Below are 26,213 nucleotides of genomic sequence, written 5' to 3'. Positions count from 1 at the left end.
AAAGGCAAGGAAGCGGTAAGTATTTAATATTTTTTTTTTTTTTTTTTTTAAAAAAGAAATACTTGGGGCGCAGAGTGAAAATGAGGAAAGAGACAAACAAACAAGTGGTGAGTGGGTTAACATATAACAGTCAGTGGGTATATATAAGCCAAAGGCAAGGTCACTCACGCACATGGCGGACGAAATAGAGATAGAAAGAGAGGAAAGTGTATTCAGCTGTTAATGGTGCCTCATCCTTTTCTACTATTTATACCGCTATTGTCTCTTTCAAAAGCCAAAGCCTTAGCCTTCCACACACACTCCATTTCTACACTTCTGAGTTTTTTCCGAAGGTAAATTTTCCACCGTTTAATTTACCTTATCTTCAGATCCTCTTGTAACGGAGTCACCGGAACCCTAACAATCTTCAGTGAATTGCATTTGTAAAGTCATGTGAGTGTTTTTTTTTTTGTTTCTGAAATGAACGGTGCGTGCGGCGGAGCAGCGGATTTTTTTTTTTTTTTTTGGTTGATGTATCTGGATGTGCCTTGTTTGGATCGAGAAAGTTGCTGTTTTTTTTTTTTTTTTTCTGAATTTTATTGATGTAAATTGTTACTTGTAGGTTTTCGTTGTCGGTCATTTGCGCTTACTCGGAATGGTTTTCTTCAGCAGTGACGATTGAATTTTGCTGAATTTTATAGCTGGAATCGTTATTGTAAGTTTTCCTTGTCGGTCATTTTCGCTTGCTCGGAACGGGAGCGGTTTTCTCCTAGCAGTCACTCTTCCTTGTTGGATTGAATTTTGCTGAATTATAGTTGAAAGTTTTTTTTTTTTTTTAGGTTTTTCGTTTTAGTCATTTTTGTATATGTGCTCGGAATGGTTTTCTCCAGCAGTCACCCTCCCTTGTTAGATTGAATTTTGCTGAATTATAGTTGAAAAATTATTGCTTTTAGGTTTTGAGGTTTTGGTCATTTTCGTACATGTACTCGGAACTCTTCCTGTATATGTTGTTAGATTGAAACTTTGCTGAATTGTAGTTGAAAATCGTTATTTGTAGGTTTTTCCTTTTTGGTCATTTTCGTATATGTTACCTTAGTTGGAACGGTTTTCTCCAGCAGTCACTCTTCCTGTATATGGTGTTAGATTGAATATTGCTGAATTAAATTTGATACCGTTACTTGTAGGTTTCCTTTTCAGTCATTTCCAGCATTCATTCTTCCTGCACGTGTTTTTAGATTGAATTTTTCTGAATTTTGTGTGTGGTTTGATTGGATTTTGCTGAATTCTATAATTGTTACCGTTATATGTAGGTTTTAAGGTTTCGTTGTTGGTCATTTTCGCTTACTCAGAACGGTTTTCTCCAGCAGTCACTCTTCCTTTTTAGATTGAATTTTGCTGAATTATAGGTGTAATCGTTACTTTTAAGTTTTTTTGTTTTCGGTGATTTCCAGCCGTCACTCTTCCTGCATATCTTGTTAGATTGAATTTTGCTGAATCATAGTTGAAAATCATTACTTGTAGGTTTTCCGTACCGGTCATTTCTCCTCCTGCATATGTTGTTAGATTTAATTTTGCTGAATTTTAATTAAAATTGTTACTTGTAGGTTTTTTCTTGGAGGTCATTTTTGCTTACTCGGAATGGTCTTCTCCAGCAGTAGCAGTCACTCTTCCTGCATATGTTGTGTTAGATTGAATTTTGCTTAATTAAAGTTGAATCCTCTACTTGTAGGTTTCCTTTCGATCATTTCCAGCAGTCACTCTTCCCCCATTTGTTATTAGATTGAATTTTGCTGAATTTAATAGTTGAAATAGTTACTTGTAGGTTTCCTTTTTGGTCATTTCCAGCGGCCACTTTTCCTGCATATGTTGTTAGATTTTTTTTTTTCTTCAATGTGTATTATTAGATTTCTGTTATGGTTTGATGTGTTTTTCTGTTTCTGTTATTCATTGATAATGGAAATGAATCGAATTAGGAAATTTAGTATTTGAGTCTCCAAAACGTCCCGATTTTCTATTCTGTATAGCCTAACACTTGATTAATGTATACTTTTAAGAAAACCTTGATTTTGATGCACTGATTCTGTGCCATGATTTTGTGTGTGGTTTGATTGAATTATAATTGCAATTATTACTTGTAGGTTTTGAGGTTTCTTCTTGTCTGTCATTTTCGGATATGTTTTAACTTACTTGAAACGGGTTTCTCCAGCATTCACTCTTCCTGCATATGTTGTTAAACTTTTTTTTTTTTTTTTCCAAATGCATATTTTGTTAGACTTGTGGTATAATTTGATGTGTTTTTTCTGTTTCTGTCATACATTTATGATGAAAATGCATTTGCAAACTCAGGTCTGTATTCTGGTTTCTTCTAGAATGGCCAGTGACGGTGGATTTGTTGTTTTTTGTTGATTGAACTGTACCTGATATCTATTTATATCTATCTGGAGGTGCCTTTTTTGGATCCGTGAAGTTACTGAATTTTGTGTGGTGTTTGATTGAATATTGCTGAAATATAGTTGAAATAGTTACTTGTAGGTTTAGGGTTTCCTTGTCAGTCATTTTCGTATATGTTAACTTACTTGGAATGGTTTTCTCCAGCAGTCACTTTTACTGTATATGTTGTTAGATTGAATTGAGTTATAGTTGAAATAGTTACTTGTAGGTTTCCTTTTCGGTCATTTTCAGCAGTCACTCTTCCTGCGTATGTTGTTAGATTTTTTTTAACCAATGCGTATTTTTTTGCTTCTGTTATAATGTGATGTGTTTTTCTGTTTCTGTTATACATTTATGATAAAATGCATCGAATTAGGAAATTTAGTATTTGAGTGTCTAAACTTCCAGATTTTCTAATTCTGTACAGCCTAACTCTTAACCAAACAAGGACAAAAGGTCTATATGCTATAATGCAGTGATTGTGTGCCATGATTTTGTGTGTGGTTTGATTGAATGTTGCTGAATTGTAGTAGTAATCGTTACTTTTAGGTTTCCTTTTTGGTCATTTTCTCATGTTACCTTCCTCTGGACGGTTTTCTCCAGCAGCCACTCTTCCCTCCTATGTTGTTAGATTTTTTTCCTCCAATGCACATTTTGTTAGATTTCTGGTATAATTTGATGTGTTTTTGTTACACATTTATGACAAAAATGAAACTGAATTAGGAAATTCAGTATTTGAGTATCCCAACTTCCTGATTTTTAATTCTGTATAAACACTTAACCAAACAAGGACAAAAGGTCTACAGGCTATAACGTTATGAGTCTGCTTTTATTTCACTGTAATTGATGTCTACTTTTAACTTCGAAGACACTGCATAAACAAAGAAAGCCTTGAATTTGATGCACTGATTCACGTCAGGATTTTGTGCGTGGTTTGATTGAATTTTGCTGAATTATAGTTGTAATTGTTACTTGTAGGTTTTCCTATTTCGTCATTTTTGTATATGTTACCTTACTCGGAACGGTTTCCTCCAGAAGCATCTCTTCCTGCATATGTTGTTGGATTTTTTTTCTCCAATGCATATTTTGTTATATTTCTGTTATAATTTGATGTGTTTTTTTAATTATACATTTATATAAAGAATGAATCGAATTAGGAAATTTAGTATTTGAGTATCCCAACTCCCTGATTTATAATCATCCTGCATAGCCTAGCACTTGACAAAAAAGGACAAAAGGTCTATAGTCTAAAATGTTATTATGAGGCTACTTGAATTTCACTGTAACCAATGTCTACTTTTAACTTCAAAAAATGCTGCACAAACCAAGAAAGTCTTGGTTTTGATGCACTGATTCTGTGCCATGATTTTCTGTGTGGTTTGATTGGATTTTGCTGAATTATAGTTGTAACACTACTTGTAGGATTTCCTTGTTGGTCATTTTCATATATTTAAACTTTCTTGGAATGGTTTTCTCCAGCAGTCACTCTTCTTGCATATGTTGCTATTTTTTTTTGCCAATGCGCATTCTGTTATAATTTGATGTGTTTTTCTGTTTCTGTTATATATTTGTGATGAAAATGAATTGAATTAGGAAATTTAGTATTTGAGTCTCCAAAACTTCCCGATTTTCTAATTCTGTATAGCCTAACGCTTGACCAAAAAAGGAGAAAAGGTGTATTGGCAATAATGTTATGAGTCTGCTTGAATTGCACTTTAACCAATGTCTGCTTTTAACTTCAAAGACAATGCTCAAACAAAGAAAGCCTTGATTTTTGTGCACTGATTCTGTGCCATGATTAGGAATATTTAGTCTTCCGTAACCTGGCAGTTCGTTAAACCTTTAATGCTGTCTCATTTGGTTCAGATGCTTCCTGCAATGTTTTCTTTACTTATGAGTTATGACAGCTGCCTCTTATAGGATTAAGCCTGCTACACAATCTAGTATTTCTTTTTCAAAAAGTGAAACACGCCTTAGATGACATCCTTTCCTTGATAATTATCAAGTCCATCTGCGTTACAGGTGATGCTTGCACACCCACTGTGGTCTGTAATATAATTCTGAAGAATCAGACAGGAACACCATATTCCTTGGTCCATGAAGCGCTATTTGCTCATTACTTATTGCTCCAACCCCCTCCATCTGGAATCTTTTGTATCATGCTTATGACTTTGGGATGGAAATGATAATTTAACATTGATATTGGGGACAACTGGGTGGCTAAATAAGTTCTTTGTCAAAAAAAGAGTGGCTAAATAAGTTTCTGGGCTTTGGAGTGAAGAAACAATTGGGATTCAATTTTTTCCGATTGCAGTAGTTTAGTGTAGGAACAGATCTTACAATTTTGTGTTTCTATTTCTGTGCAGAAACATACAAATGGATATTATATGTCCAGACTACAGATGATTCCGACGATGAGATTTATTATGTAGTGAGGCTTGGTGCTGGTCTTTCATTCCTTTTTGATGGTTAGCATTTGACCAAGGATACACTAAGGACGAAGGACTTTCATTCCTTCTTGAAAATTAATAATTCAGCAAAGATGCTGCTGTTCAACAAAGACATTGAAGGTCTGCATGACGATGGTTTTGATGGGTCAGTGAACGAGACACAAATATTTGCAGTCGTGTTCTTCGGAAATGAAAGCGGTACCGAAAGGTGTCTTGTGACCGAAATGATCAATTTTGAGGGTGTCCTTACTAGCCAGACAGATGAACCTGGACATTTGTGTGGTGAAAATTCCGGTTTGACACTACATCATGATTCTCATGACATGAAGGAAGATTCTAGAGAAGGCCCTTGTGAAAAAGAGCTAACAAACAGTCATGTGGAAAAGGAATCTGAATCATTAGCTTCCTTGGATAGAGTACCTGCAGATGTATCTCAGCAACCTTTTTCCTGCCCTTCTCTGAGTGTGATATGTCATATAGTTGAATCTTCGAACCAAGGTGTTAAATCAAGTTCTTATTTGCAGAAGCGGCACACTCTGCTGGACAGAAGTCACATGCTTGGTGAAATGGATTCATCAAAATTAAGATCATCTAAAATAGAAGGAAATGAATGGAAGGATGTAGTTGGTAAAGCAATTGCGTCACCTGCTTCTCAGGAGAGCTATGCAACCAAGTTTTTAGTTGGCAGTGCTGCAAAGTCATCAGAGATTCTCCGACCAGCCAAGCCAAAGTGGAGGGACCATTGCTTTGTAGAACTGGATGAAGCTGAATTGTTAACGATTAAGGATTCTCCAAATGACCCTCGCCCTGTTCTCCGATACCACATCCATCGTTTGCTCAGAACAGCAGGATGGGTAATCGGGAGGCGTAGAAGAAATAATAAATTTCATGGAATTGGTGAGTATGTTTACAAGTCACCTGAAGGAAGACCATTCCGTGAATTCCGGAAAGCTTGGGCCTTGTGTGGACAGAGTGTGTTTACTTATGCAGATGGTATTTTTCCAGAAAAGGATTGTAGGTTATGGTCTGATATAGCACAATTTTTGAGTGACCTATCAGGTACAGTGACGGAGATTGAAGAAAAGCTGGGTACATTGGGAACAGCTTCTGCATTGGCTCGGCTTTGGAGTCTCCTCGACCCCTTTGCAACTGTGGTGTTCATTGACAAGAAATTGAGCCATCTCAAAGAAGGAAAAACAGTTAAAGCCAAAACGACTTTGTCCACAGCTCCTGTTAAAGATAATGGGCTAAAGATTGTAGACGATGCAGGAAACCTCTTTGCTGAGAGAACTTTGCAAAATCAGCCTTGCAGCTCTTCTTTTGTCTCAGATAGTGCAATGACAAGTCTTGAGACAGATAAATGCATCCACAAGGAGTATGGTGATGAAAGTTCTCTCAACTTAACAGAGTCACAGATGGGTGAAGGCAAATATCTGAATGGCGTATCTTATTATTATCGTAATGAAAAATCCATGTGCGTAAGGGATATTGTCAGTCCGGGTGCTAATAAATACAGGAAGCGCTTGGAAGATGGTAATGATGTACTGGAATTAGCTCCTTCACCCGCTTGTGGATCTGAAAGCACCAGTGAGCATGCTGAATCTTGTTTGTTTGAAGTTCCTATTAGTTCAGGAGATGTACTAACGATTGGGGGATCTGATACTGTTCTTACTCAGCATGATAGCAATAAAAGTTTCTCAAGCCATGATGTGAAGAGTTCTGATCATGTTGGTAATTTGTTCATCAAAAATGTACCAGTGAGTGGTCTTGACGGTAGAGAAGTTCCCTATTTGGTGGGATCCACGTTTGATTCAAGCCATAGAAACAGTGAGATGATGGACACAAAATCTCTGACAATGATTTCCAATGGTATACCTCATGCAGAAAGCTCAGTCTTGAAAAGGAAGGCCCCGAAGAAATCAAAAAAATTATCAGAAATGGAATTTACTAATGGTTACCATGATGAAAAGTTTGATCCATCTTATAATAAGAGTGGAGTTCATGAAGTTAGTGGGTCTGGCACACAAATACATTTAAGAGCCAAGGGATATTTAGTAGACCACCTGGGGAAAGCTAGAGGTCATCAATTCTGTTGTTCAGAGTCTCAGGAAAATACTGAACAGAAGGGGTTTAATGTGAATATGAAGGGGTTCAACTCTGGGAATATTGATGATGACAACCCGTTGGAAGGAAATATTGAATCTAAAGCAATTACAAGCAAGCGCAAAATTGGATCAAAGAAACGTAAGAGATGTCGTATTAATGACGACGATCTCTTAATTTCAGCTGTAATTAGAAACAAGACATGCAGATCTGGTAACAAAAGGTCCTCTCGTAAAATCAAGCCTCCAAGAAAGAGGAAGAGCCAGAAAAGTGGTTGCAAGTTGCTTTTACGTGGCCTCAACAAGGGTGGAAAGCACTTCACCGAAGCAAAATGGCCTACCTTTGCCCCGAGGACTGTGTTATCCTGGTTAATTCATTCTGGGATTGTTTACCTAAACGAAGTGATCCAGTACCGGAACTTGAAAGACGATTCTGTGGTAAACACCGGCTTAATTACCACTGATGGAGTATTGTGCAATTGCTGTGACAAGGTGCTATCAATCTCCGAGTTCAAAAGTCATGCGGGTTTTAAGTTCAATCGTCCCTGTTTGAACCTTTTCATGGAGTCTGGTAATAAACCATTCACCTTATGTCAGCTTGAGGCTTGGTCAGATGAATACAAGGCGCGGAAAGTTGTTTCTCAAACTGCCCAAACTGAGGAAAGGGACCAAAATGATGACAGTTGCGGGCGATGTGGTGAGGGTGGCGAGTTGATTTGTTGTGATAATTGTCCAGCTACTTTTCATCTAGCTTGTTTGTTCACACAGGTTTGTCCTTTAACCCTTTTCACTTGGTTTACTTGTTCGGGTTAGTTTGATACCTTTATTTTGCATGAATACATATTTTCTTTCTCAACATTTATGTTTAATCCACTTGTAGATCGTAAGGTGTCAAAGATCCATCCTTGCACTTTATGCATGAGTTCTTATATGGTTTTAGTTGACATTATATTGTGATAGTGTTTTTCCCCTTGGAAAGAAATATACTCCTTGAAAATTTGTCTTACGTTCCATAGAATTGCTTGTAATCCTAGTGTATAAAGTTAACAAGTCAACAAATTTATTTATCTAGTAGTCCTATGATATACTGATACTTGGTCCCGCGGAACACCGATGGATTTTTGAACCCTAGCTTAAATTAAAAAGTAAGACAGTTGTATCGAACTCTAGAAGTATGTAATTTATATTTTTTGGAAAGCTATTTTATCCAAATCTAGATCAGTTCCCTTTCACCATTGCGGTAGATTCAATTTGATCAAGTTATTAAGAACAGCCCGGTTTGATCCAGGTTTCAATTGCTTATGTTAGACACAGAGAGAAGTTCTGACAAATAAGCAGCATAGAGATCATGACCCATATTAGGCCATTGTGGTTTGAGAGAAATGAGGAGGATTCAATTTGGTCTGAATGGGGTTTGAGAGAAATGAGGAGGATTCAATTTGGTCTGAATGGGCTTTCCTTTCCTTATTATTTCCTATCCTAATCTTCTGCATTAATGATTGTCTACAAGTTCCTTAGAGTTATGACAGTCAGTCAGTTGGCTTATTTATTAGCGATGCTATATAGCAAACTGTTATGACTTTTCTAATTTAAGATATTTTCCTGCACCTGTCCAAAAAAAATATATATATTTCCATGCTCTTCGCCTGTTCCACGTGGAGGACTAAAGAGATTGGAAGCTTTTTATTATCGGTCTTTCCTTATACTCAATTTGTTGATGTCTCACTTAGTTGACATTCGTTACTATGTTTAAAGTCCCATGGGATTATGTTTGACCAGGTTTTTGGTACTTCTCCTAGTTCTATTTTGATGGTGCTTCAATTTTTGGTTGTGATGTAACTCATTTTTGTGGTCTTATCAAAAGTAACTTTTTATTTGATAAAAGTAATGGTAGTAAGTGACACTCTGAATAAGATTGGTTGATAACTTTTTTTTACTTTTGTTCTTGATTATTTGTTTTACTTTGTGTTTATTACCTTTTTACCATTTTATTAAGTCGTATCTTGTTTTCTCTACAAATCTGTGCTATATCTGTTTACCAATACTGTTTTGGTTTCTGTGTCTGCAAGAGGCATGAATGTACGACCCTTTTAAAACAACATATCCTTTCATATGGCAGTGTTTCCCTCTGGTTTTGTTGTGCATCATATAAGTTTACTGAATTTGTTTCACAATACTGGACAACAGACATAATTTCTAAGAGATTAACTTTATTATTTCTTGTTTCAGGAGCTTCCTGAAGGGAGTTGGTATTGTTCGCAGTGCACTTGCCAGAAATGTGGGGAAGTGGTTAAATATAGTGAAGCATTGTGTTCCCCCGGTGGATTAAAATGTTCACAGTGTGAACATAAATGTGAGTTCTCCCATGAACTTGTTTGGTTTCTATTCTTTTCCCATTACAGGCCAGCATATGTCCCCAAATATTGGTATTGGAGCTCTGTGTTCACTTCTTACCGGAATGCATGGTCTCATTTGCTTTTGGCACACTTTACTGGCCTCAATCAGAGAATTATCTTCTTTCACATTTGTTCAATTATTGGGGTGGGAAAAGTATAACTTCCTTCCCGAAAGTTTCCTCGTTTTCTGTGACGAAATGCCTTGATGGCTTTGATGTTTTGTGAACAGATCATGAAGCATGCAGTAAACTAAGAATTACCAAAAGTGGACCGGACTCTGATACGTGGTTCTGCAGCGAAAGCTGTCAGGAGGTGAGCTAGTCATCTCAGTTTTACCTTTTCTTATTATTAAACAAGCTTGCTCAATGATGCAAATCCTGATGCAATTTAGTGTACATCTAACAAATCAACTTTTCATATTTTCGTCTCTTTGAAGGTTTTAATGTGGAGTCTTGAAGTGCTATTCGATGGTTCTTAGTTTCTTCTGCATGTGATATAACTTGGAAGGAAAATGTGATATATCATGAGTAGGTCTATATAGGAGTAACAACTAAACTAAGAAAAGAAGTTCTTGCGCATGTATAGTAATATTCATAAACATCTGTTTTCACTGCCAGAGTACTATTAGTATTCTGTGGCCTTGGATTTTCACCGGGTAGATCTTTTCTTTGACAAGTGAATCTGATTTTATCATGAAAGAATTTCACCATGATAAGTCTTCTCTTTGATGGTTTTCTTGAGCCTGAAATACTTGATCATATTTATTTATTTGAACTTCTCCTAGTGCCTGAAAGCTTTTCAGTATGCACTAGCAAAATGCTTAGGATTCGTCCCCCTGCTCTTAGTTGTAGTCTTTAGGGATGACTTCACGATGAGCATATAATTCAATTCGTTGACTGAAGTTTTTGATTAATGAGAAAGTATGACAAACCCTATGCGAACTTCTTTTAATACTACAACAACAACAACAGACCCAGTATATTCCCGCAAACGAACTTCTTTTAATAAAGGATAATAAAACATTGGCATGGTTAATCTATAGTTTAAATAATCAGCCCCCCTGGTGTTGCTGTTTTAGATTTTACATAACATCTAAGAATTGTAGATTCTGCTGAAATAAATATTAACTTCACCTCAAGCTTGACTATGAATTATTTTAGTTGTCTTTCAGAAAAAAACTTGAGCGATATTTTTTTGCAGGTTTATAAAGGTCTTCACTCTCGCATAGGGTTCATTAATGGTCTGACAGATGGCTTTTCATGGACTCTTCTGAGGTCCATTCATGGTGACCACATAGTTCATTCTGATCAGCGGTTTATTGCTTTAAAGGCAGAATGCAACTCAAAGTTAGCAGTTGCCCTTACGATTATGGAGGAGTGCTTTCTTCCCATGGTGGATCCAAGAACTGGCATAGATATGATACCCCAAGTGATATACAGCTGGGGGTGAGCATTCTGCTTGCTTTCTGCTCTTTTCTATTTTAAAACATACTGCTGTGCTTACCTGTGTGGTTGGGTAATATCGCTTAATACTTATTCCTCCACATTCTTTTAAAGCAGTTTGTGAAATTAGCTACAGCCTACAAGTAGATTTTGCTAAACTCCCTGCACTTGATAGATGAGGCGTTATGCCTAGCATGTCTTGTTCATTCAGTTCTCATTCAAACTAATTGAATGGAAGGTTGAACAGCTAGTTTAACTATAAATTTATGAATAATATATTTTATATCGAAATGACAGTAGAATCTTATAATTACAATTTTATCTGAAGCATTATGTTCTAAGGAAGATATGGCTATATGCAAACAAATGGATGAAGTTTCATCTGTTCATTGAGCCAAATAAAAAGGTGCATTGGTTCCTGCATCCATGGGGTTGTTTGACTAGGTTCTTCTTATCAATGTTACAAAATGCAATGGCACTTGAGTGGTGCTGACAGACTGATTTTAAAAATCTTTGCAGATCGCAATTTGCAAGATTAAATTATCAGGGATTCTACACGATGATCCTTGAGAAAGATGACGTATCAGTAGCTGTAGCATCAGTAAGGTATTTCTTTACAATCTTGAATGAAATTGTCCATTGCCCTTTATTATGCCATATTGAATTTTTTTCTGAATCAGAATTTGGTTCTTATGCAGGATCCATGGGGTAACAGTTGCTGAGATGCCTCTAATTGCAACATGCAGTAAATACCGCCGCCAGGGAATGTGTAGGCGTCTACTAAATTCTATACTGGAGGTATGTTTTAAACTTGGGTGGGGTCCCACACACTGTTTTACTTAACGCCGGATGGTACATAAGCCCCAGAAATGGTCGTAAATCACATGGATTTTTACTATTTACTAATCTATACATAGTATGAAAATACAAAATAACAAATGCATTAAATTTTATATGTAGTGTTGTATTATTTTAGAATTAATGTTCAACATGCTAATATACATATGAAACCCCTTGCTTGTTCTCTTCCTTCTTTCCCGCTGATTCTGTGGCTTGTAATGCATATCATCTTTTATTTTATGGTAAGCAAGGTTTTGCCATGCATGCTTACTTGTTTCCCTTGATCATGGCTTCCAGATGCTAAAGTCGTTCAAGGTTGAGAAAATTGTACTATCAGCTATCCCCGGTTTAGTGGAAACATGGACGTGTGGCTTTGGCTTTGAACCCTTGGAAGATTGTGAGAAACAAAGTCTTAGTCATATCAACCTCATGGTGTTCCCTGGAACCGTATGGTTGAAGAAATCTTTGTTTCAAGCTGCTGATGCTGATCAACCGAGTGGTGAGTATTTAGAGTTTTGATGTTTTCCAACTTTAAAGAAATCTCTTTTCTTAAACACTACAAACTGGTGCAATGCTAAAAACCGGAATTGATATGTTTCACTCTTGAAAGCAGTTCATCCGGGAAAAACAGTATCCTGCCCTGGGAATGGCCTCACCATTATTGAGCCCATGCAACATTGCGTGACATCTCAAGATGCCAACGCAGGAGCTGATGATGTCAGACACCCACCTCAGTCTGAGAGCATGCAAGTCAGTGAAGATCAAGGTGGTAGTAATCTTTCTGGACAATGTTCCACAACTTCTTCCCGTGAGGAATCAGCTATTTTATTTATGGACAACAAGAATTGTGATGTAGAAACTCATAAGCCCGGGCAAGGTTGTGAGGGAAATACAATTAATCCGGAGCATCAAACTGAAGCCAGGCTGCCGGAGTTAAATGCTTTACAATTAGTGGAAGTGCAGTATGTTGTTGACACTCTGCCTGGTGAGTGCACAAAATTCTCAGAGGAACCGGTTCTGACATATATCAGTCACGGGGAAGTAGGTTGTAGAGTAGATAATTTGCAGAAAAATGTGGGCAGCCATTTTTGTTTAGATGAAGCGCCACAGCGAATTGATGTATTGCAAGGGTATGAGAAATGATGTTGATTATTTATAACTTTTCTGCCTATACACCAGTGGACTTTGTCAAAAAGAAAAATGAAAAAAAAAGCAAAGATTTTGCAACTAAAATAGCTAATGTATGTTTGCATATTTTATGTATTTATAACTTTTTTCACAAGCTATCTTCAGTTATTCATTCTCTATTTTCAAAAAATTTATATAACATAGACGTATAATAATGTATATATATTTCTATTTGTTACTATACATTACATATATACACACACATTGGATATGCACGACATATACTATGTACAAGTAATGTATCAATACTACTATACAGCTTTGATACACTTAATGTACAAATACACACGAAAAACAAAATGAAACAACCCACTTGTCCTGATCGGACGAAGAAAGAAAGAGAACGGTGGTTTTTTTTCTTGCAGTCACGTGGCTTTCAGTTCTTTTTGCCCTGGGACGTCGTTAGAAGACAATGTCGGACGTCGTTACAAAACAATGTCGGTTGACTTTCAGCTTCTTTTGCCTATCATCGGAGAATAATGTTGGGGATAAGAACCTTTCGTTTTTATGCTCTTTAAGTATCATTTCGTCTATATTTAGATATAGAGATAGATTCATATAGAAATCTATATCTTTCTATCAATAAATAAATCTATTAATAAATGAACTTACATTATAAAAGTGAACAATATAGATGCTTAACTTTTTAAAGAGATCAATGTGCAATATTTAATGTTGAAGGTTTCATTATTTCATAATTTGCTGCAAAAATACACCTTACTGCATGTGAAATTAGTTGGGCTACTTTTGGTAATTTAGATGTTCAATTGGATATTTTACTTAATTTACTTTTGATAATTTAGATGTTCAAATGGATATTTTGCTTAATTTACCTCTTTTTTATTTTGATCAGCATTCATTAACTAAACATCACTCACTACATGAATTCATTTACTAGGAGGCCTATGTTGGGTAAGACCGAAGACGTACACAAAAAGGTACTTAGGGGTCGTCTGGTTCAGAAAGAATTATCTCAAGAAAATTAATTTTGAGACTAATTATTCTATTATATATATGAAATAATTTATTTCATTATTATGGTATAAATGGTGAGATAAATAATTCCGACACTAACTAATACTTCACACCAAACATTAGATAAAATATTTTTTCATTTTATTCAGGGGCTATTTATTCCTTATACCTCACACCAAACGATCCATAGTGGCAAGCGAAGGGGTTAATTGGGTTGCTCTCTGTCAATCAATAATTATCTACTATTGACTTGACACACAAATTAAGAAACGATAAATAATAGGAATAATTTTATCACATCACTCTTTGAATATAATTAATTCAATACTTTAAGATATGTATTGTGTAATAATTATGCTTAATAATTAAAGTGCAAAATGGATAGAAATAAATAAATTATTCATTAAGTTTTGCTCCCTCCTTATCATTGATTTTGAAGTAAAAACTTAAAAATTTATATTTGAACTTACATTTTATTTTAGAAAAAGTATAATTTATAATATTTTTCATATAATTTTTAAATTTATAAATTTTAATTTTAAATTTACACATTACGATTTAAACAAAAGAGAGTATAGTGCAACTTCCAAAAGGAGAAGCAAATCTCCAACTCCCAACACCCCAATTTGAAACACAAAATTTGTTTTGTCTTCCCTCTCTGTTACACCTTTTAGCTTCCTTCTAAACCTCTAACTCTCAAATCTCATAATCAATTTTACCATAAATAATTCAATTGTATTTCATTCATTCATAAAATCAGAAAATCAATAAAACAAAAATTCCATTTTTCCTTTTTTTCTTAATTTGTTTTTCAATGCCTTCATCTCCAAAATCTTTCAAAGCATGGCCATCTTCAGTCTACTCCCGGAGATCAACGGTCCTGATTCTCTGTTCCCTTATCGGTTTAGCTGGATTTGTATTCGGTTTTATTGCAATTTCCAAGCAGAATTTGGGGTATAAATGTAAATATACTGAACCAAAATCTGTTTCAGTTGTATGGGATAGAAAAACTGTTACTACAGATAATGGAGTTTTAGATGAAGGGCAAAATAGGCATAAAGTTATGGGCTTTGTTGGGATTCAAACCGGGTTCGGGTCATCGGGTCGTCGTCGGGCTATGAGAAACACTTGGTTTCCTTCTGATCAGCAAGGACTACAAAAGTATTACCTGATATCTCTTTATGTAAATTGTAAAATAAAAATTTATGTACTATTAGTTTTAGTATTATATGTGGCTTTTTTTTGTGTACTTCGGTTATCATGTTATCTTGTTATGACTACTATCAGAAACTGCATTTGTACCAGGTAGTGGGATTACACCGTGTATGTTGTTGTCGGAATCAGTAGAGACTTAGCTAAGAAAAAAGATACAATTCAAGAGATAGCTTGGTTGTATTATTAGCTTTACTATTAGTTGTAGTATTATATGTGGTTGCTTTGTGTATTTTGATTGTTGTTTTATCATGGTTATGACTACTGTTTAGGATGATTGTCGGGTTATTTATAGAATTTCACGATGATATTTTCATTTTTGTTATTTATTTATTTAGTGTTTGGTTGAGCTGAGGGTCTATCGGCAACAACCACTTACCAAGTAGGAGTAAGGTTTCCCTCTGATCATCAAGGTCTTAAAATGTACTATTTAGCTTTCTCTGTGTAAATTGTAAAATTAAAAGATTGTTCTTTAGTTTATTGATCTGCTGTGAATTTCATAAAACTGTACTATTAGTTGTAGTATTATGTGTCGTTTTCTGTGTACTTTGATTACACCTTTCTCTTGTTATGCTTAGGATAATTTGTTAGGTTGTGCATGGTATTTTGACAAGGTTTGCGCACACTCTACCCTTCCTTGGCCCTACTTTGTAGGATTATATTGGGTATGCTGTTATTGTTGTTGTTTGTTGGAAGGGATAGCTTGGGGATCACCTTCGTTTGGAAATTCCTATTGTCTAATAGATATGCATTTTTACTGAAACTCATTGTGAGGTGTTTGGAGTATTTACTATGTAGTCTTTCTTCTAGTTGTCAAATTAAAAATCTAGTTTATTTTATTTTATGATCATTGTATCATATTTATTACTTTCTAATTGAATTGCTCTTGTAATTTTATTTGAGTGTTTCAACAACAACAACAAACCCAGTGTATTCCCACATAGTGGAGTCTGGGGCGGGTAAGATGTACGCAGTCCATACCACTACCTCTGATGAGGTAAAGAGGCTGTTTCCGATAGACCCCCAGCTCACGACACGAGATACTAATTAAATCCGAAATAAAGCATGGGAAAAGATGAAAAGACATAACTAATCCATCTTTGAGGATAATAAACAAAGAATAGTAAACAAATACGTAATAAGGCATGCAACAATGTGGTTGAACTGGAATCAATTGGTGTGTATGACATGCAGTTACAAGACATTTTCTTGATTTAGCATGTGTTAATTGAATTGTTTATATAGCAATTTTATCATTTTCTTGTCTAATTGAACTGGAAGTTTCCTGCCATCATTATTCCGTTTTTACTAAGCACTCGGAATCAGAGACTTCACAAATGAACTCAATGTTATTCCCTTATTCATTATGTTTATTTGAAGTTGTGCTGCCTGATCTCTATGTGTTTCATGAATCCGTACTTTGCTAAACCGACTTAAATGAACTTGCAGGTTGGAAGAAGCTACTGGCTTGGTTTTTAAATTTGTAATTGGTAGAACAAATGATGAATCCAAAATGGCAGAGCTTAGGAAAGAGGTAGCACAATATGACGATTTTTTACAATTAGACATTGAAGAAGAGTATAGTAAGCTCCCATACAAAACGTTAGTTCTGGCTGCTCTCATATAATTCATAATGATCCTTTTTTTTTTTGGTCGCCTCTACTTACTCAAGTTCTGTTTTTTTTTTCTGTGCAGCATAGCTTTTTTCAAAGCTTCCTATGCACTTTATGACTCTGAATTTTATGTTAAAGCTGATGACGACATATATTTGCGGCCAGGTAACTAGAAATTTGAAGCTTTTCTATTCTTACAGTTCTTTACTTGTGGATCTTGTTATGCATTTACCCTGTCCTATAATTTTGATGTACTTGAGTTGCTTTAATTTTCCATTACAGATCGCCTTTCACTGCTCTTGGCCAAAGAACGCCCTCACTCACAAACATACCTTGGATGCATGAAAAAAGGTCCAGTTTTCACTGACCCCAAGCTCAAATGGTGAGTCTCGTAAGTTGCCGGCATGTTGATATGTTCCCAATTTCATGTTGTTACCTTGTTTATTTGGTCTATACATGTAGAAACTTAGTGCCCTCCATTTCTAGTTGAATGCCTCAGTATTATTTTGGAGGACTAATAAGGTGAGAGTTCAATATGTTTTGCTTACAAGTAAGTAGTTACAATCTTAATTAGGTGGCCGACCATGCTACTGCACAAACTTACATTTCGTAATTTTCCAACCTGAATCTTAAATAGACAACTGTCGACCACCACCACTGTTGCCAAGTCACCAACCATCACCACCAGCCACCTTTGCCATCATAATCACCAGTAGCAACTACTACTTCTATCAACCACTACTGTTTGTTGGACTTAATTTTACCTCTTTTTTAAAGAACCTTCCTTTTATCCCCAACTCATTCTCTCTGCAGATATTTATACTCTGAGAAGGATCAAGATTATGTAAAGTTAAGGTTTTGGAGTTGTATTGAACGAACAAATTGCATCAATGATAATGTAGCCAACGAACTGCCAAAGTCCACTTGTGCCTTTCGCAGTTTCCATTCTGCTTTTAGAAATTATCCTGTCTCTTTGTTCTACAAGTAAATGAATTTTGTTGCAGAGAAGAACTAATCATTAGCAGTATGTACGTCTGCTGATATGTGGCTGTGAAGCCTGTGATGATGGTGGGATAAAGAATATAAAGTTTAGTTCTGTGGAGAAAAATTAAATATTCTGTGAGAAATAAAATCTATACAAAATATGAAATGCAAAAAAATCATATTAAGTTTTGTAATTTTAAAAATGTATACAAGCTAGTGATGGGGTCCCTTACATCCTTATAGGATTAAGTCTGAATTTGTAAGCCAGATTAAGTTCCACTTTATTTGACGCCTTTTTATTCCATACTCAATATTATGTTGTTCAGAACAAATTAAGGGTTCTCTAAACATTCAGGTTTCTAAATCTCATATATATCCATGTAGTGGCATAAAGTTCCTAAGCAAACTAAAAAGACTCTTGGCAAACTGTGAACTTAATTTGTAATTGTAATGTGTACCAACACAACTAAGACTTAGTTCCAACTAGTAAATATTGTCTATTTGAATTATTTCCATTGTGTTGTTTTTTGCTGCAAAACTGATGGATCTCAGATATATAAATTATTTGAGACCATTTTTCTCCTTGTGATTTTGTGTCTGCCTCGTCATTTTAACAACTTTAGTCATTATAATATTGCACCTATATAGTAGAGCATTCAATGTCAGCATTTAATTGGTTAAACCATTTCAGATGGCCTTCTCTCCTTTTTTTCTCTGTATGTGCTAAGTTGCTCATTTTGCATCTGATCATATTTAATATTTCCTAATTTCATATATAACATATCCATCTTTAACATCACCATTTCAAAAAGATTTATCTTGTGGATGTGTTAGCTGCTCTTAGAGGCTCAATATTTACTACAGTATAGGTATTGTTGGTCTCATAATCGTTCATGCCTTTCACTTTTGCATAAATCTTCCACTTCCTCTAGCACTCCTCTATTTCAGCCGCTATATATATATATATATATATATATATATATATATATGCAACATCTTTAAATGTCATGCCCTTCTCCTTACTTACAATGCAGTCTAGTATCGCTTTATTATAAACCTATCTGGGATAAACCTATGTTATGTGAAGCTCCTCTGCATCTTCTCCGATTATTTTCTTTCTTGTGTTAGTTCTACTATACATATCCTTTGTGGCATTTATCGATTTGATATAAATATCTTTGTTGTGCAACATCATCAGAGGACTTTTCTTGACTCTCTCATATGCTTTCTATAGCTGATACAAGACTAACAAGGAAGGCACGAAAAACACTCCAAATCAGTCCACAAATCTTAAGGATTCGAGGAACAAGATGGAGACCACTCTCGGATTCACTACCAACAATAAGATTACAAGATATAGTGGTGTATTTGACACCAAATCAGCAGTCCAAACTAAGATTAACCACAATATATGATGAACAAGAAGACACAAGATTCTAATTTTAACAATAACAACAAGAACACAAGATTACAACACAACAATAAACAAGATTACATGAAGGTAAAAGGATAGATAGATAGACCACATGAAGGCATAATCTTAAGAACCCAAGAATGGACAATCTTGGACCCTTAACACTACAGACAACAATAAACCTATCTCTTACAAAGATACAAGTTCGGAGTCCGCCTCCCAAGCATCAATGTTTTCAAGCAAACACAATCACTGGTGATTCCACACTAGATCTTGCCCTAGTTTCAGTTGGTGGCTTTTCCAAGCCCCAACTATGGTGTTCCAAGTCTTACAAGACTTACAATAATATCCCAAAAACTCCTAATGGAAACCCTAGCATGTTACTTATATAGTTATTACAAAATGAAAGCTAAAAATGACCAAAAGGCCCTTAAGTGATGGGCTCCCATCAAGTGTAGTGTTTGGACTGTTTTGGGTGCATAATTAGGTCCTCTTTGGCTCTTCAATTGAACACACCAAGTCTTGGATCCAACACGCACTCTCATAAATCCATGTCCGGAATTATTCTTGTATCAATAGCTCAAAAAATACCATGTGAAAAATGAAAATCCTTCTTCAGTATACTATAAATTTCCATCCATTTTTCAGCAAAAATTTAACCTCTCCGAAATTGGTGCAGGTATGAACCACTTGGATATATGCTTGGGAAGGAGTATTTTCTCCATGCTTACGGTCCTATTTATGCTCTTTCTGCTGACGTTGTTATGAGTTTGGTTGCTCTCAGGAACAACAGGCAAGTTGGCTTTGTACAAAATTCTGTCAATGATCTATCCTGAAGTGCACACCGTCACTCCATACAGTTTTATTTTTGGAAAGTTATTAGTAGGTCCTGTTTACTGCTGTTGGGTGTATTACGTCTGGAATTTGTTCCTGTTGGCCTGCCAGGTTGGCCCAGGCAGACCTTTAATTTTTTCTCATCACATAAAAACAAAAAGACCCTAACGTCTTTATAAACTAAAAAATGTGAAGAATAAACTAACTTCTTTTCACTTTAGGTCATGTTATCTTATAGCATTCATGTAGCACTCTCGTATTTTCGTCATTTCAAAAAGTCCGTTGCATACAGACCCCACTTTGTGGGAACATAATGGGTATGTTGTTGTCAAAAAGTCTGTTGCATCTTCATCTGTCATGTTATTATCTTGAAAGACTTGTCATAGTTATTTAAATTGTCTCCGTCAATTAATTCTTCAATTTGAAATTCTTATTCTGTGTGAACTGTGAATAATAGAAAAGTTACCACCTTCAAAAAATAAATAAGATAGCACAAGATTTTTATTGTAAACGCTGGATATGTATTAGTTATTACTTATTACACATCACACTGCTTTCGGTACCTCTTTCTCTATTTTTATTCAACCTTGTGTCTACACTTAATTCACAGTCAAAAGCATAATAGCTGATAAGCTATCTCCCTTGCTGTTAAATTTTCAGTTTCCGAATGTTTAGCAATGAAGATGTTACAATTGGTTCCTGGATGCTTGCGATGAATGTTAACCATGAGGATAATCGACAACTATGTGAACCAGTGTGTACCCCTTCATCCATTGCTGTGTGGGACATTCCCAAGTGTTCAGGTGTGTGCTCTTATTCTTTCGAAAATCAATGCTCCACATATATCCCTCTGGTGATTTATTCAGGGAAAGCCTATGAACTTTTGCTTTGATGCATGTTGGAGCATGAATTGAACACTCAGGATGGGGACAAATGAATCTCTAGATTGAAACTGCTAGTTTTGGCCATTTCCTTAAATGATACCTATTTTAGAAAAAGAATTTCGGATACTTACTATTATTGGTAGAAATATTATTGATAATCTTAGTCACAATATCTTTGCATTACTGTGCTCAACGGCTTGGGAATCTGCTGGTTCTCTGTTTCTTGTAGCATCTTAACACTTGATAGTAAGTGTGAATCTCTGCGGCCCCAATTCTCTTTTTGCATCATCCCTTGTACGTCTTCTTTTTTTCCCTCCGTTAAGCTAAAGTTTACCCTTTTACATCTTCTATAAGAGGTATTTGCCCTTTTATCTGGGCAATTAAATCACCGATACACCAGCTTAATGTCTTCAAAATTTCTTTACTCGCAATACTTCTCTTGCCAACTAGCTGATACCGTTATTGACTTAACTTTATCCTCTAGGGTTGTGTTACCCTGAGAAGAAAATGTTGGAACTTCATGCAAAAGATGCCTGCTCGAAGAGTCCTACTCTGCCATCAGATGAGGAGGATTAACGTTCATTGCCATCAAACCCAGTAAACGGGCAGATTGTTTACAGATTGATTCATTCCTTTTGGTTAATGAGCTCAGTCAATGTCGCTGCTGGAAATCACCTCTGCTAAATGTGACGTGCATTTTGTAACTTACCCGTGCGACAGTATTTGAAGGAACATACTGTTCTACCGGTTGTTGTAGCATTTCGAGATCAGAGTTTTTGTTGCAATAGGAGATTTATGGGAGACTTTGCGGCGTAGTTTATAGGAGCAAGAGATTACCTTAGTTCTCCTGTTGAGTACATTACTGTGTTTGAGCACTGTGGAGGAGAAGATAGTAGTATTCATTATCTATGAAGAATCTTGAGGTTTTTCGGAATTCATATGTAAAGTATGTGATGATTGTTTCTAGCAAACAGTATCATGAAAAGATACATATATAGTTTTTGGTCTTTCAGAAGAAATACATTTGTATCATAGATAAAGTTCGTGTACACTCCATCCTCTCTTAACGCCCCTCCTACATTTGGGTATGTTGCTATATATTTGCAATGAATGGGTAAAATGTACCTCATTGAAGTCTCATTTTTTTTTTTTTTTTTTTTTTGCTATTTAGAAACCTTTTTATTAATTTATATAAGTGACTATATTTTCAATGATCTTATAAACATTTGGTATATTCTAAACAAAACCACCCTTACTAATGGCTACTTGGAGAATAGTTAGCCGGATCCATGGTTTATATTCTCTAGCCAGTATACAGAAATTACATGCTAATAACATATGGTTATGCATGTGTTATACATTTTTCAGTTATATTCGATTTAAGTCGTTGGATAAGCAGTTATTTATGTTAAACTCGTCGAAAAATAACAAAAACATATACCTTAACTCATTATATTTAGACAAATCTCCACTCTTACAAAGTAAATGCAAAAATTTCAACTTGTTATGTTTCTTCGTTGGATGTATCGGAAGCTAATTATTATTTTTACAAAAGAAAAAATATATATTTGTTGGATGTATCATGTATCTCGACAAACTCAAAATCGAAAAAAATGTATCACGAGCTAATTATGTATCTCGACAGACTCAAAATTGGGATTTTCAACAATTATATAAAATGTCGGAATTTTCTATAATTAAGCTTCAAACTGTAGTGGTTTATGTTGTTTGCCCATAATTCGTCTCTTTCCTATTTGGTTCTCTTGATGGGCCTATTGGGTTTTCTAGGCAAACTTTGGTAGATTTACTTGAGTTATTAAAGCCCAATGAGAACTGAAAGACTCACTTCCAACTCTGTAATACCTGTTTATCAAAATGAACCATAATAGTAAAAAAAAAAAAAAAAAAAAAAAAATGTATTCAATATTAGAACGTTAAAGATTGAAATCTTAAAGTTTATATTTGAATCAGTCTACTCAGATATATTAAAAGAAAAATCATTATAGTCCAAATTGACGTATAAGAAAACGTGGCGTAATGTTAGATTGGTAAACACTTTGTGCGCATCAGGTGTTTAAATAAAGTTAATAGATATACATGATATACGTTATACATAATCGTTTAACACTTAACTATGATTAATCTGACATGCACTTCTCACCTCATTAAATCACTTAACTATAATATATTTATATGATTTGTCAAAAATAAATCTCTTTTTCTAAAAAAAAAATAAATAATATGGGGGTAATAATCTAATGTATCATAATTCTAAAGTTTTATGACGAAAATTAAATATTTCTTTATTTATATTTTTGTAAAAATAAATCTATAGTAACTTAGTAAGTATTTATCATAATTTTTCAGTTTTATAGCAAAAATTAAATATTTCTCTATTTATATTTTTGTTGTATTCTTCTTTTAGGGTGGTGAAGGAGGACCCACTAAATTAATATTAGATACACTATCTTTTATTTATGAAGGTAGAGAGCATCCTAAGTCAATATTCACGAGACTATGGTCAGCATATTTATGCTTTACCCCCATTGTCAAATTTCACATGAGGAATTCTTGCAAAATATATATATATATATATATATATATATATTATTTTACTAATAAAATTTCAAATTTTATAAATGAAATTTCAGGATATTATCATGGAGAACGAAATCGAACCGTCCTACATAGAAAGCTTTTGACTGTTCGAGAATTAGGTCACAATACCAAAAGATTGCATCGTTATTTCGCTTGTGAAATTTGAAATTCGATGACGATCATATGCCCTTGGATAATATTTCAGTGAAAGTTTACAATAAATTATATTAATTCAGTATGATTACTGCTAAAAATAATAAAATGTGTATTAAGCATGTATTTATTCGGTTGATATAATTAGTGACGGAGTTAAAATTTGACAACGAATAAATCTTAGAGGCTACGTCTAGAAGATGGATAACTGAACCGAAAAATTAACTCAAAATCCAACAAAATTTCATGCCAGAGGCATCTTTCTGAACAACAAACATTCAGATTAAATATAAAAGTGGGATATATTTTTCCTTTTTTCTAAAAAAAAAAAAAAACGTACTAGATCAGAACGTTAAAATAACTAATAAAATTATTATTATATGATCAGGAGATCATGATTCAAGTAGTGAAAATAGCACTTTGAAAAAATGCATGATAAATTTACGTAATATAAATTTTTATAACCTGATCATCTCTCAAACTTATGAATAGCGATAACTTTAGTAAAAATATTTTTTTTTTTCTTTTAAATAGATGGGAACAGAGTGGCCAATGAGTAGTGAAGAAAATACTAACCAAAAAGCACTTGATGACAAAAAATGTTCACAACCCAAACATGAGGAGAACTCCATTTTCTTGAATAACTTAAATTACTCTGAATTTCTGATGATGCCCATACCCCCCCCCCCCCCCCGACCCACCCAATCCCTCCGCCCCCTAAAATAAACTCTCAACCACCCACACCAATTGTTTTATTTTATTAAAATTTTTGTGCATTTAAGAGGAATCCAATGAACCCCAACAACAAACAATTGGGATAATTACTACTCCTACACAATGGTTTTAGTTTATGTTTTTAGGTTCTTGTGATTTTTAATAAATTAATAAATTAAATCTGGCAAAAAACAGAAGTCAGAAGAATATATACCAGTATAGGCTACCTAGCTAGCTTCTTTTCTAAGTTAATAATTCAGAATTTATTAGCTTATATAGAAATAAAATGTTTTTTTCTTTTTTACAAAATAACTTAATAGTATAGAGAAATTAGACAACTCATGATTTGATATTATTTAGGAATGAATATTATAAGCTTAAAAGTTAAAAGGGTTTTTAACTTATCGCAACATTAGTTGCACACTTACAATATGGTATTGACTAGGTTCATACTTTTTTTTTTTTTTTTTCAAAAGATAACCCCATTTTCTTTTACTTCAATAAAAATTACTTATCTTTTCTTATTTGTTTTTTATTTGTCATTTGATGTCCGATACCCGTTTTGAAACCTAAGTAATTTAGATTTGATGTCCGATACCCATTTTGATTCCTAAGTAATTTAGAGTTGCTTCAGAAAGTCTTATATTAAAGATAAAGCGCAATCTACAAAAGCAACTCTATATATTGTAGTACTTCCTTCGTTTCATTTTATGTGTCGCCTTTTGATCGAACACGAATTTTAAAAAATGAGTGATGACTTTGTAAAGTTTATAAAATTACCCCTCTTAAAGTTTACTTTTTAGTTGTCTTTTCTTATTGAATGGAATCCAATAAGAATAAAATGAGAATGCTGTCATTAAATAGTTATCAAATAAAGAAAGATCATATTTTTTTTGGAACGAACTAAAAAAGAATAGCGATACATAAAATAAGACGAAAAGAATATTATTTTTCTTATAACAAACGGGAAAAGAGTTAAAACGACAGTGAAAATGAGACGAACGGAATAACTATTTTTCGCCCTTGAACTTTGTGAAAACCGTACCCTCCTTAGTCCTTCCATTTCTCTTTTTTTCTTTCTTTCTTGATTTAGCCTTTTTTCAAAAAAAAATAAAAATTAAAAATTAAAAGACATCCTAAATTGGAGCAACCCTTTGTCTTTTTGGCCCCTTCAATCACGTGCTATTTCAGTTTCTTGAAAACAAAAAAAAACTTTGCTCGTTCCAAATTATGTATCGTCGTTTGACCGGACATAATATTTAAGAAATAAGTATTAATTTAGTTAAAGTTACAAAATTATCCTTCTTAAAAAAAGAATAATATTATTTAAAATTAAGTGAGACCACTTTTAATTAAAAAAATAAATAAAAAAGAGTAATAGTATTTAAAATTAAGTGGAACCACTAAAGGTAAAATTGTAATTGTGTTTTTAAAAACTTACCATATAAGGAAAGAGGATATTTTTTTAGGACGGATCAAAAAGAAAATGGTGACACATAATTTGGGACGGAGGGAATAACAAATTATTTTGGATACTAAAATGGTGCAAAAACTGATGGTCAAATATATGGCCATTGCCAGATTTTTGTTATTCAGTATGGGAGTTTTGATGATGATGATGATGATGAAAAGAGTAGCAGCATCTATATATCACAATTTTCTTATCCTTTTCTTCTTCTTCATCTGTAACGGTTTAAGTCGTAAAAACAATTTCTTACAGAAATATAAAGTAACGTTACGTATAATAAATTCTTATAGTTTCATTCGATCCTTTTCAGAACTTTGTATCTAGTGGAAGTTTTAGTATACCAGACTGTTCTAGGTTTTCCTTTTCTTTTTTTTTTCTACAATGGTTCAAATCGCAGAAATAACTTCTTACAGCGAAGTAAAGTAGCGCTACGTATAATAAATCCTTAATTATAGTTTTGGTCCTTTTCAGAACTTCGTACATAGTAGAACTTTAATACACCAGATTGTCCTGCCTATTCGTTTCTTATCCTTTCTG

At 34.3% G+C, this 26,213-nt stretch overlaps 2 protein-coding genes across 12 annotated transcripts; both read left to right on the top strand.

Moving 5' to 3' along the window:
* Positions 1-145: 145 nt before the first annotated feature.
* On the top strand, positions 146-12,918 carry LOC107878614 (increased DNA methylation 1). Of its 11 annotated transcripts, none has more exons than XM_016725658.2 (11): positions 146-332; positions 602-694; positions 1,584-1,704; positions 4,776-7,729; positions 9,191-9,314; positions 9,587-9,669; positions 10,558-10,802; positions 11,319-11,405; positions 11,498-11,597; positions 11,937-12,138; positions 12,250-12,918. In XM_016725658.2, the coding sequence occupies exons 4-11, from the start codon at positions 4,952-4,954 to the stop codon at positions 12,780-12,782; spliced, it is 4,152 nt and encodes a 1,383-aa protein (XP_016581144.2). In that variant the 5' UTR covers positions 146-332; positions 602-694; positions 1,584-1,704; positions 4,776-4,951; the 3' UTR covers positions 12,783-12,918. The 11 variants fall into 11 exon arrangements, with proteins under 11 accessions (XP_016581144.2, XP_016581145.2, XP_016581148.2 ...); XM_016725659.2 differs by having other exon boundaries at positions 146-432; XM_016725664.2 differs by having other exon boundaries at positions 148-332; positions 12,253-12,918.
* A 1,444-nt stretch (positions 12,919-14,362) lies between these two features.
* On the top strand, positions 14,363-21,880 carry LOC107878613 (probable beta-1,3-galactosyltransferase 13). The gene is made up of 7 exons (XM_016725656.2): positions 14,363-14,963; positions 16,464-16,616; positions 16,710-16,792; positions 16,910-17,009; positions 19,705-19,818; positions 20,520-20,662; positions 21,228-21,880. The coding sequence occupies exons 1-7, from the start codon at positions 14,617-14,619 to the stop codon at positions 21,317-21,319; spliced, it is 1,032 nt and encodes a 343-aa protein (XP_016581142.1). The 5' UTR covers positions 14,363-14,616; the 3' UTR covers positions 21,320-21,880.
* Positions 21,881-26,213: the final 4,333 nt, after the last annotated feature.

This window comes from Capsicum annuum, chromosome 7, assembly GCF_002878395.1.
Source record: "Capsicum annuum cultivar UCD-10X-F1 chromosome 7, UCD10Xv1.1, whole genome shotgun sequence".
Taxonomy (NCBI): Eukaryota; Viridiplantae; Streptophyta; class Magnoliopsida; order Solanales; family Solanaceae; genus Capsicum; species Capsicum annuum.
The sequence above is the reverse complement of the archived record's forward strand: the minus strand, read 5'-3'. Positions and strand labels throughout refer to the sequence as shown.

Excerpts from the sequence above, each read along its gene's own strand:
- LOC107878613 (XM_016725656.2), top strand. The coding sequence starts at position 14,617 with ATGCCTTCATCTCCAAAATCTTTCAAAGCATGGCCATCTTCAGTCTAC. Across the intron at positions 14,964-16,463 it reads GATCAGCAAGGACTACAAAA|GTTGGAAGAAGCTACTGGCT; the intron begins GTATTACCTGAT and ends ATGAACTTGCAG. Across the intron at positions 20,663-21,227 it reads GGACATTCCCAAGTGTTCAG|GGTTGTGTTACCCTGAGAAG; the intron begins GTGTGTGCTCTT and ends TTTATCCTCTAG.
- LOC107878614 (XM_016725663.2), top strand. The coding sequence starts at position 4,952 with ATGCTGCTGTTCAACAAAGACATTGAAGGTCTGCATGACGATGGTTTT. Across the intron at positions 9,315-9,586 it reads TTCACAGTGTGAACATAAAT|ATCATGAAGCATGCAGTAAA; the intron begins GTGAGTTCTCCC and ends TTTTGTGAACAG. Across the intron at positions 11,598-11,936 it reads TACTAAATTCTATACTGGAG|ATGCTAAAGTCGTTCAAGGT; the intron begins GTATGTTTTAAA and ends CATGGCTTCCAG.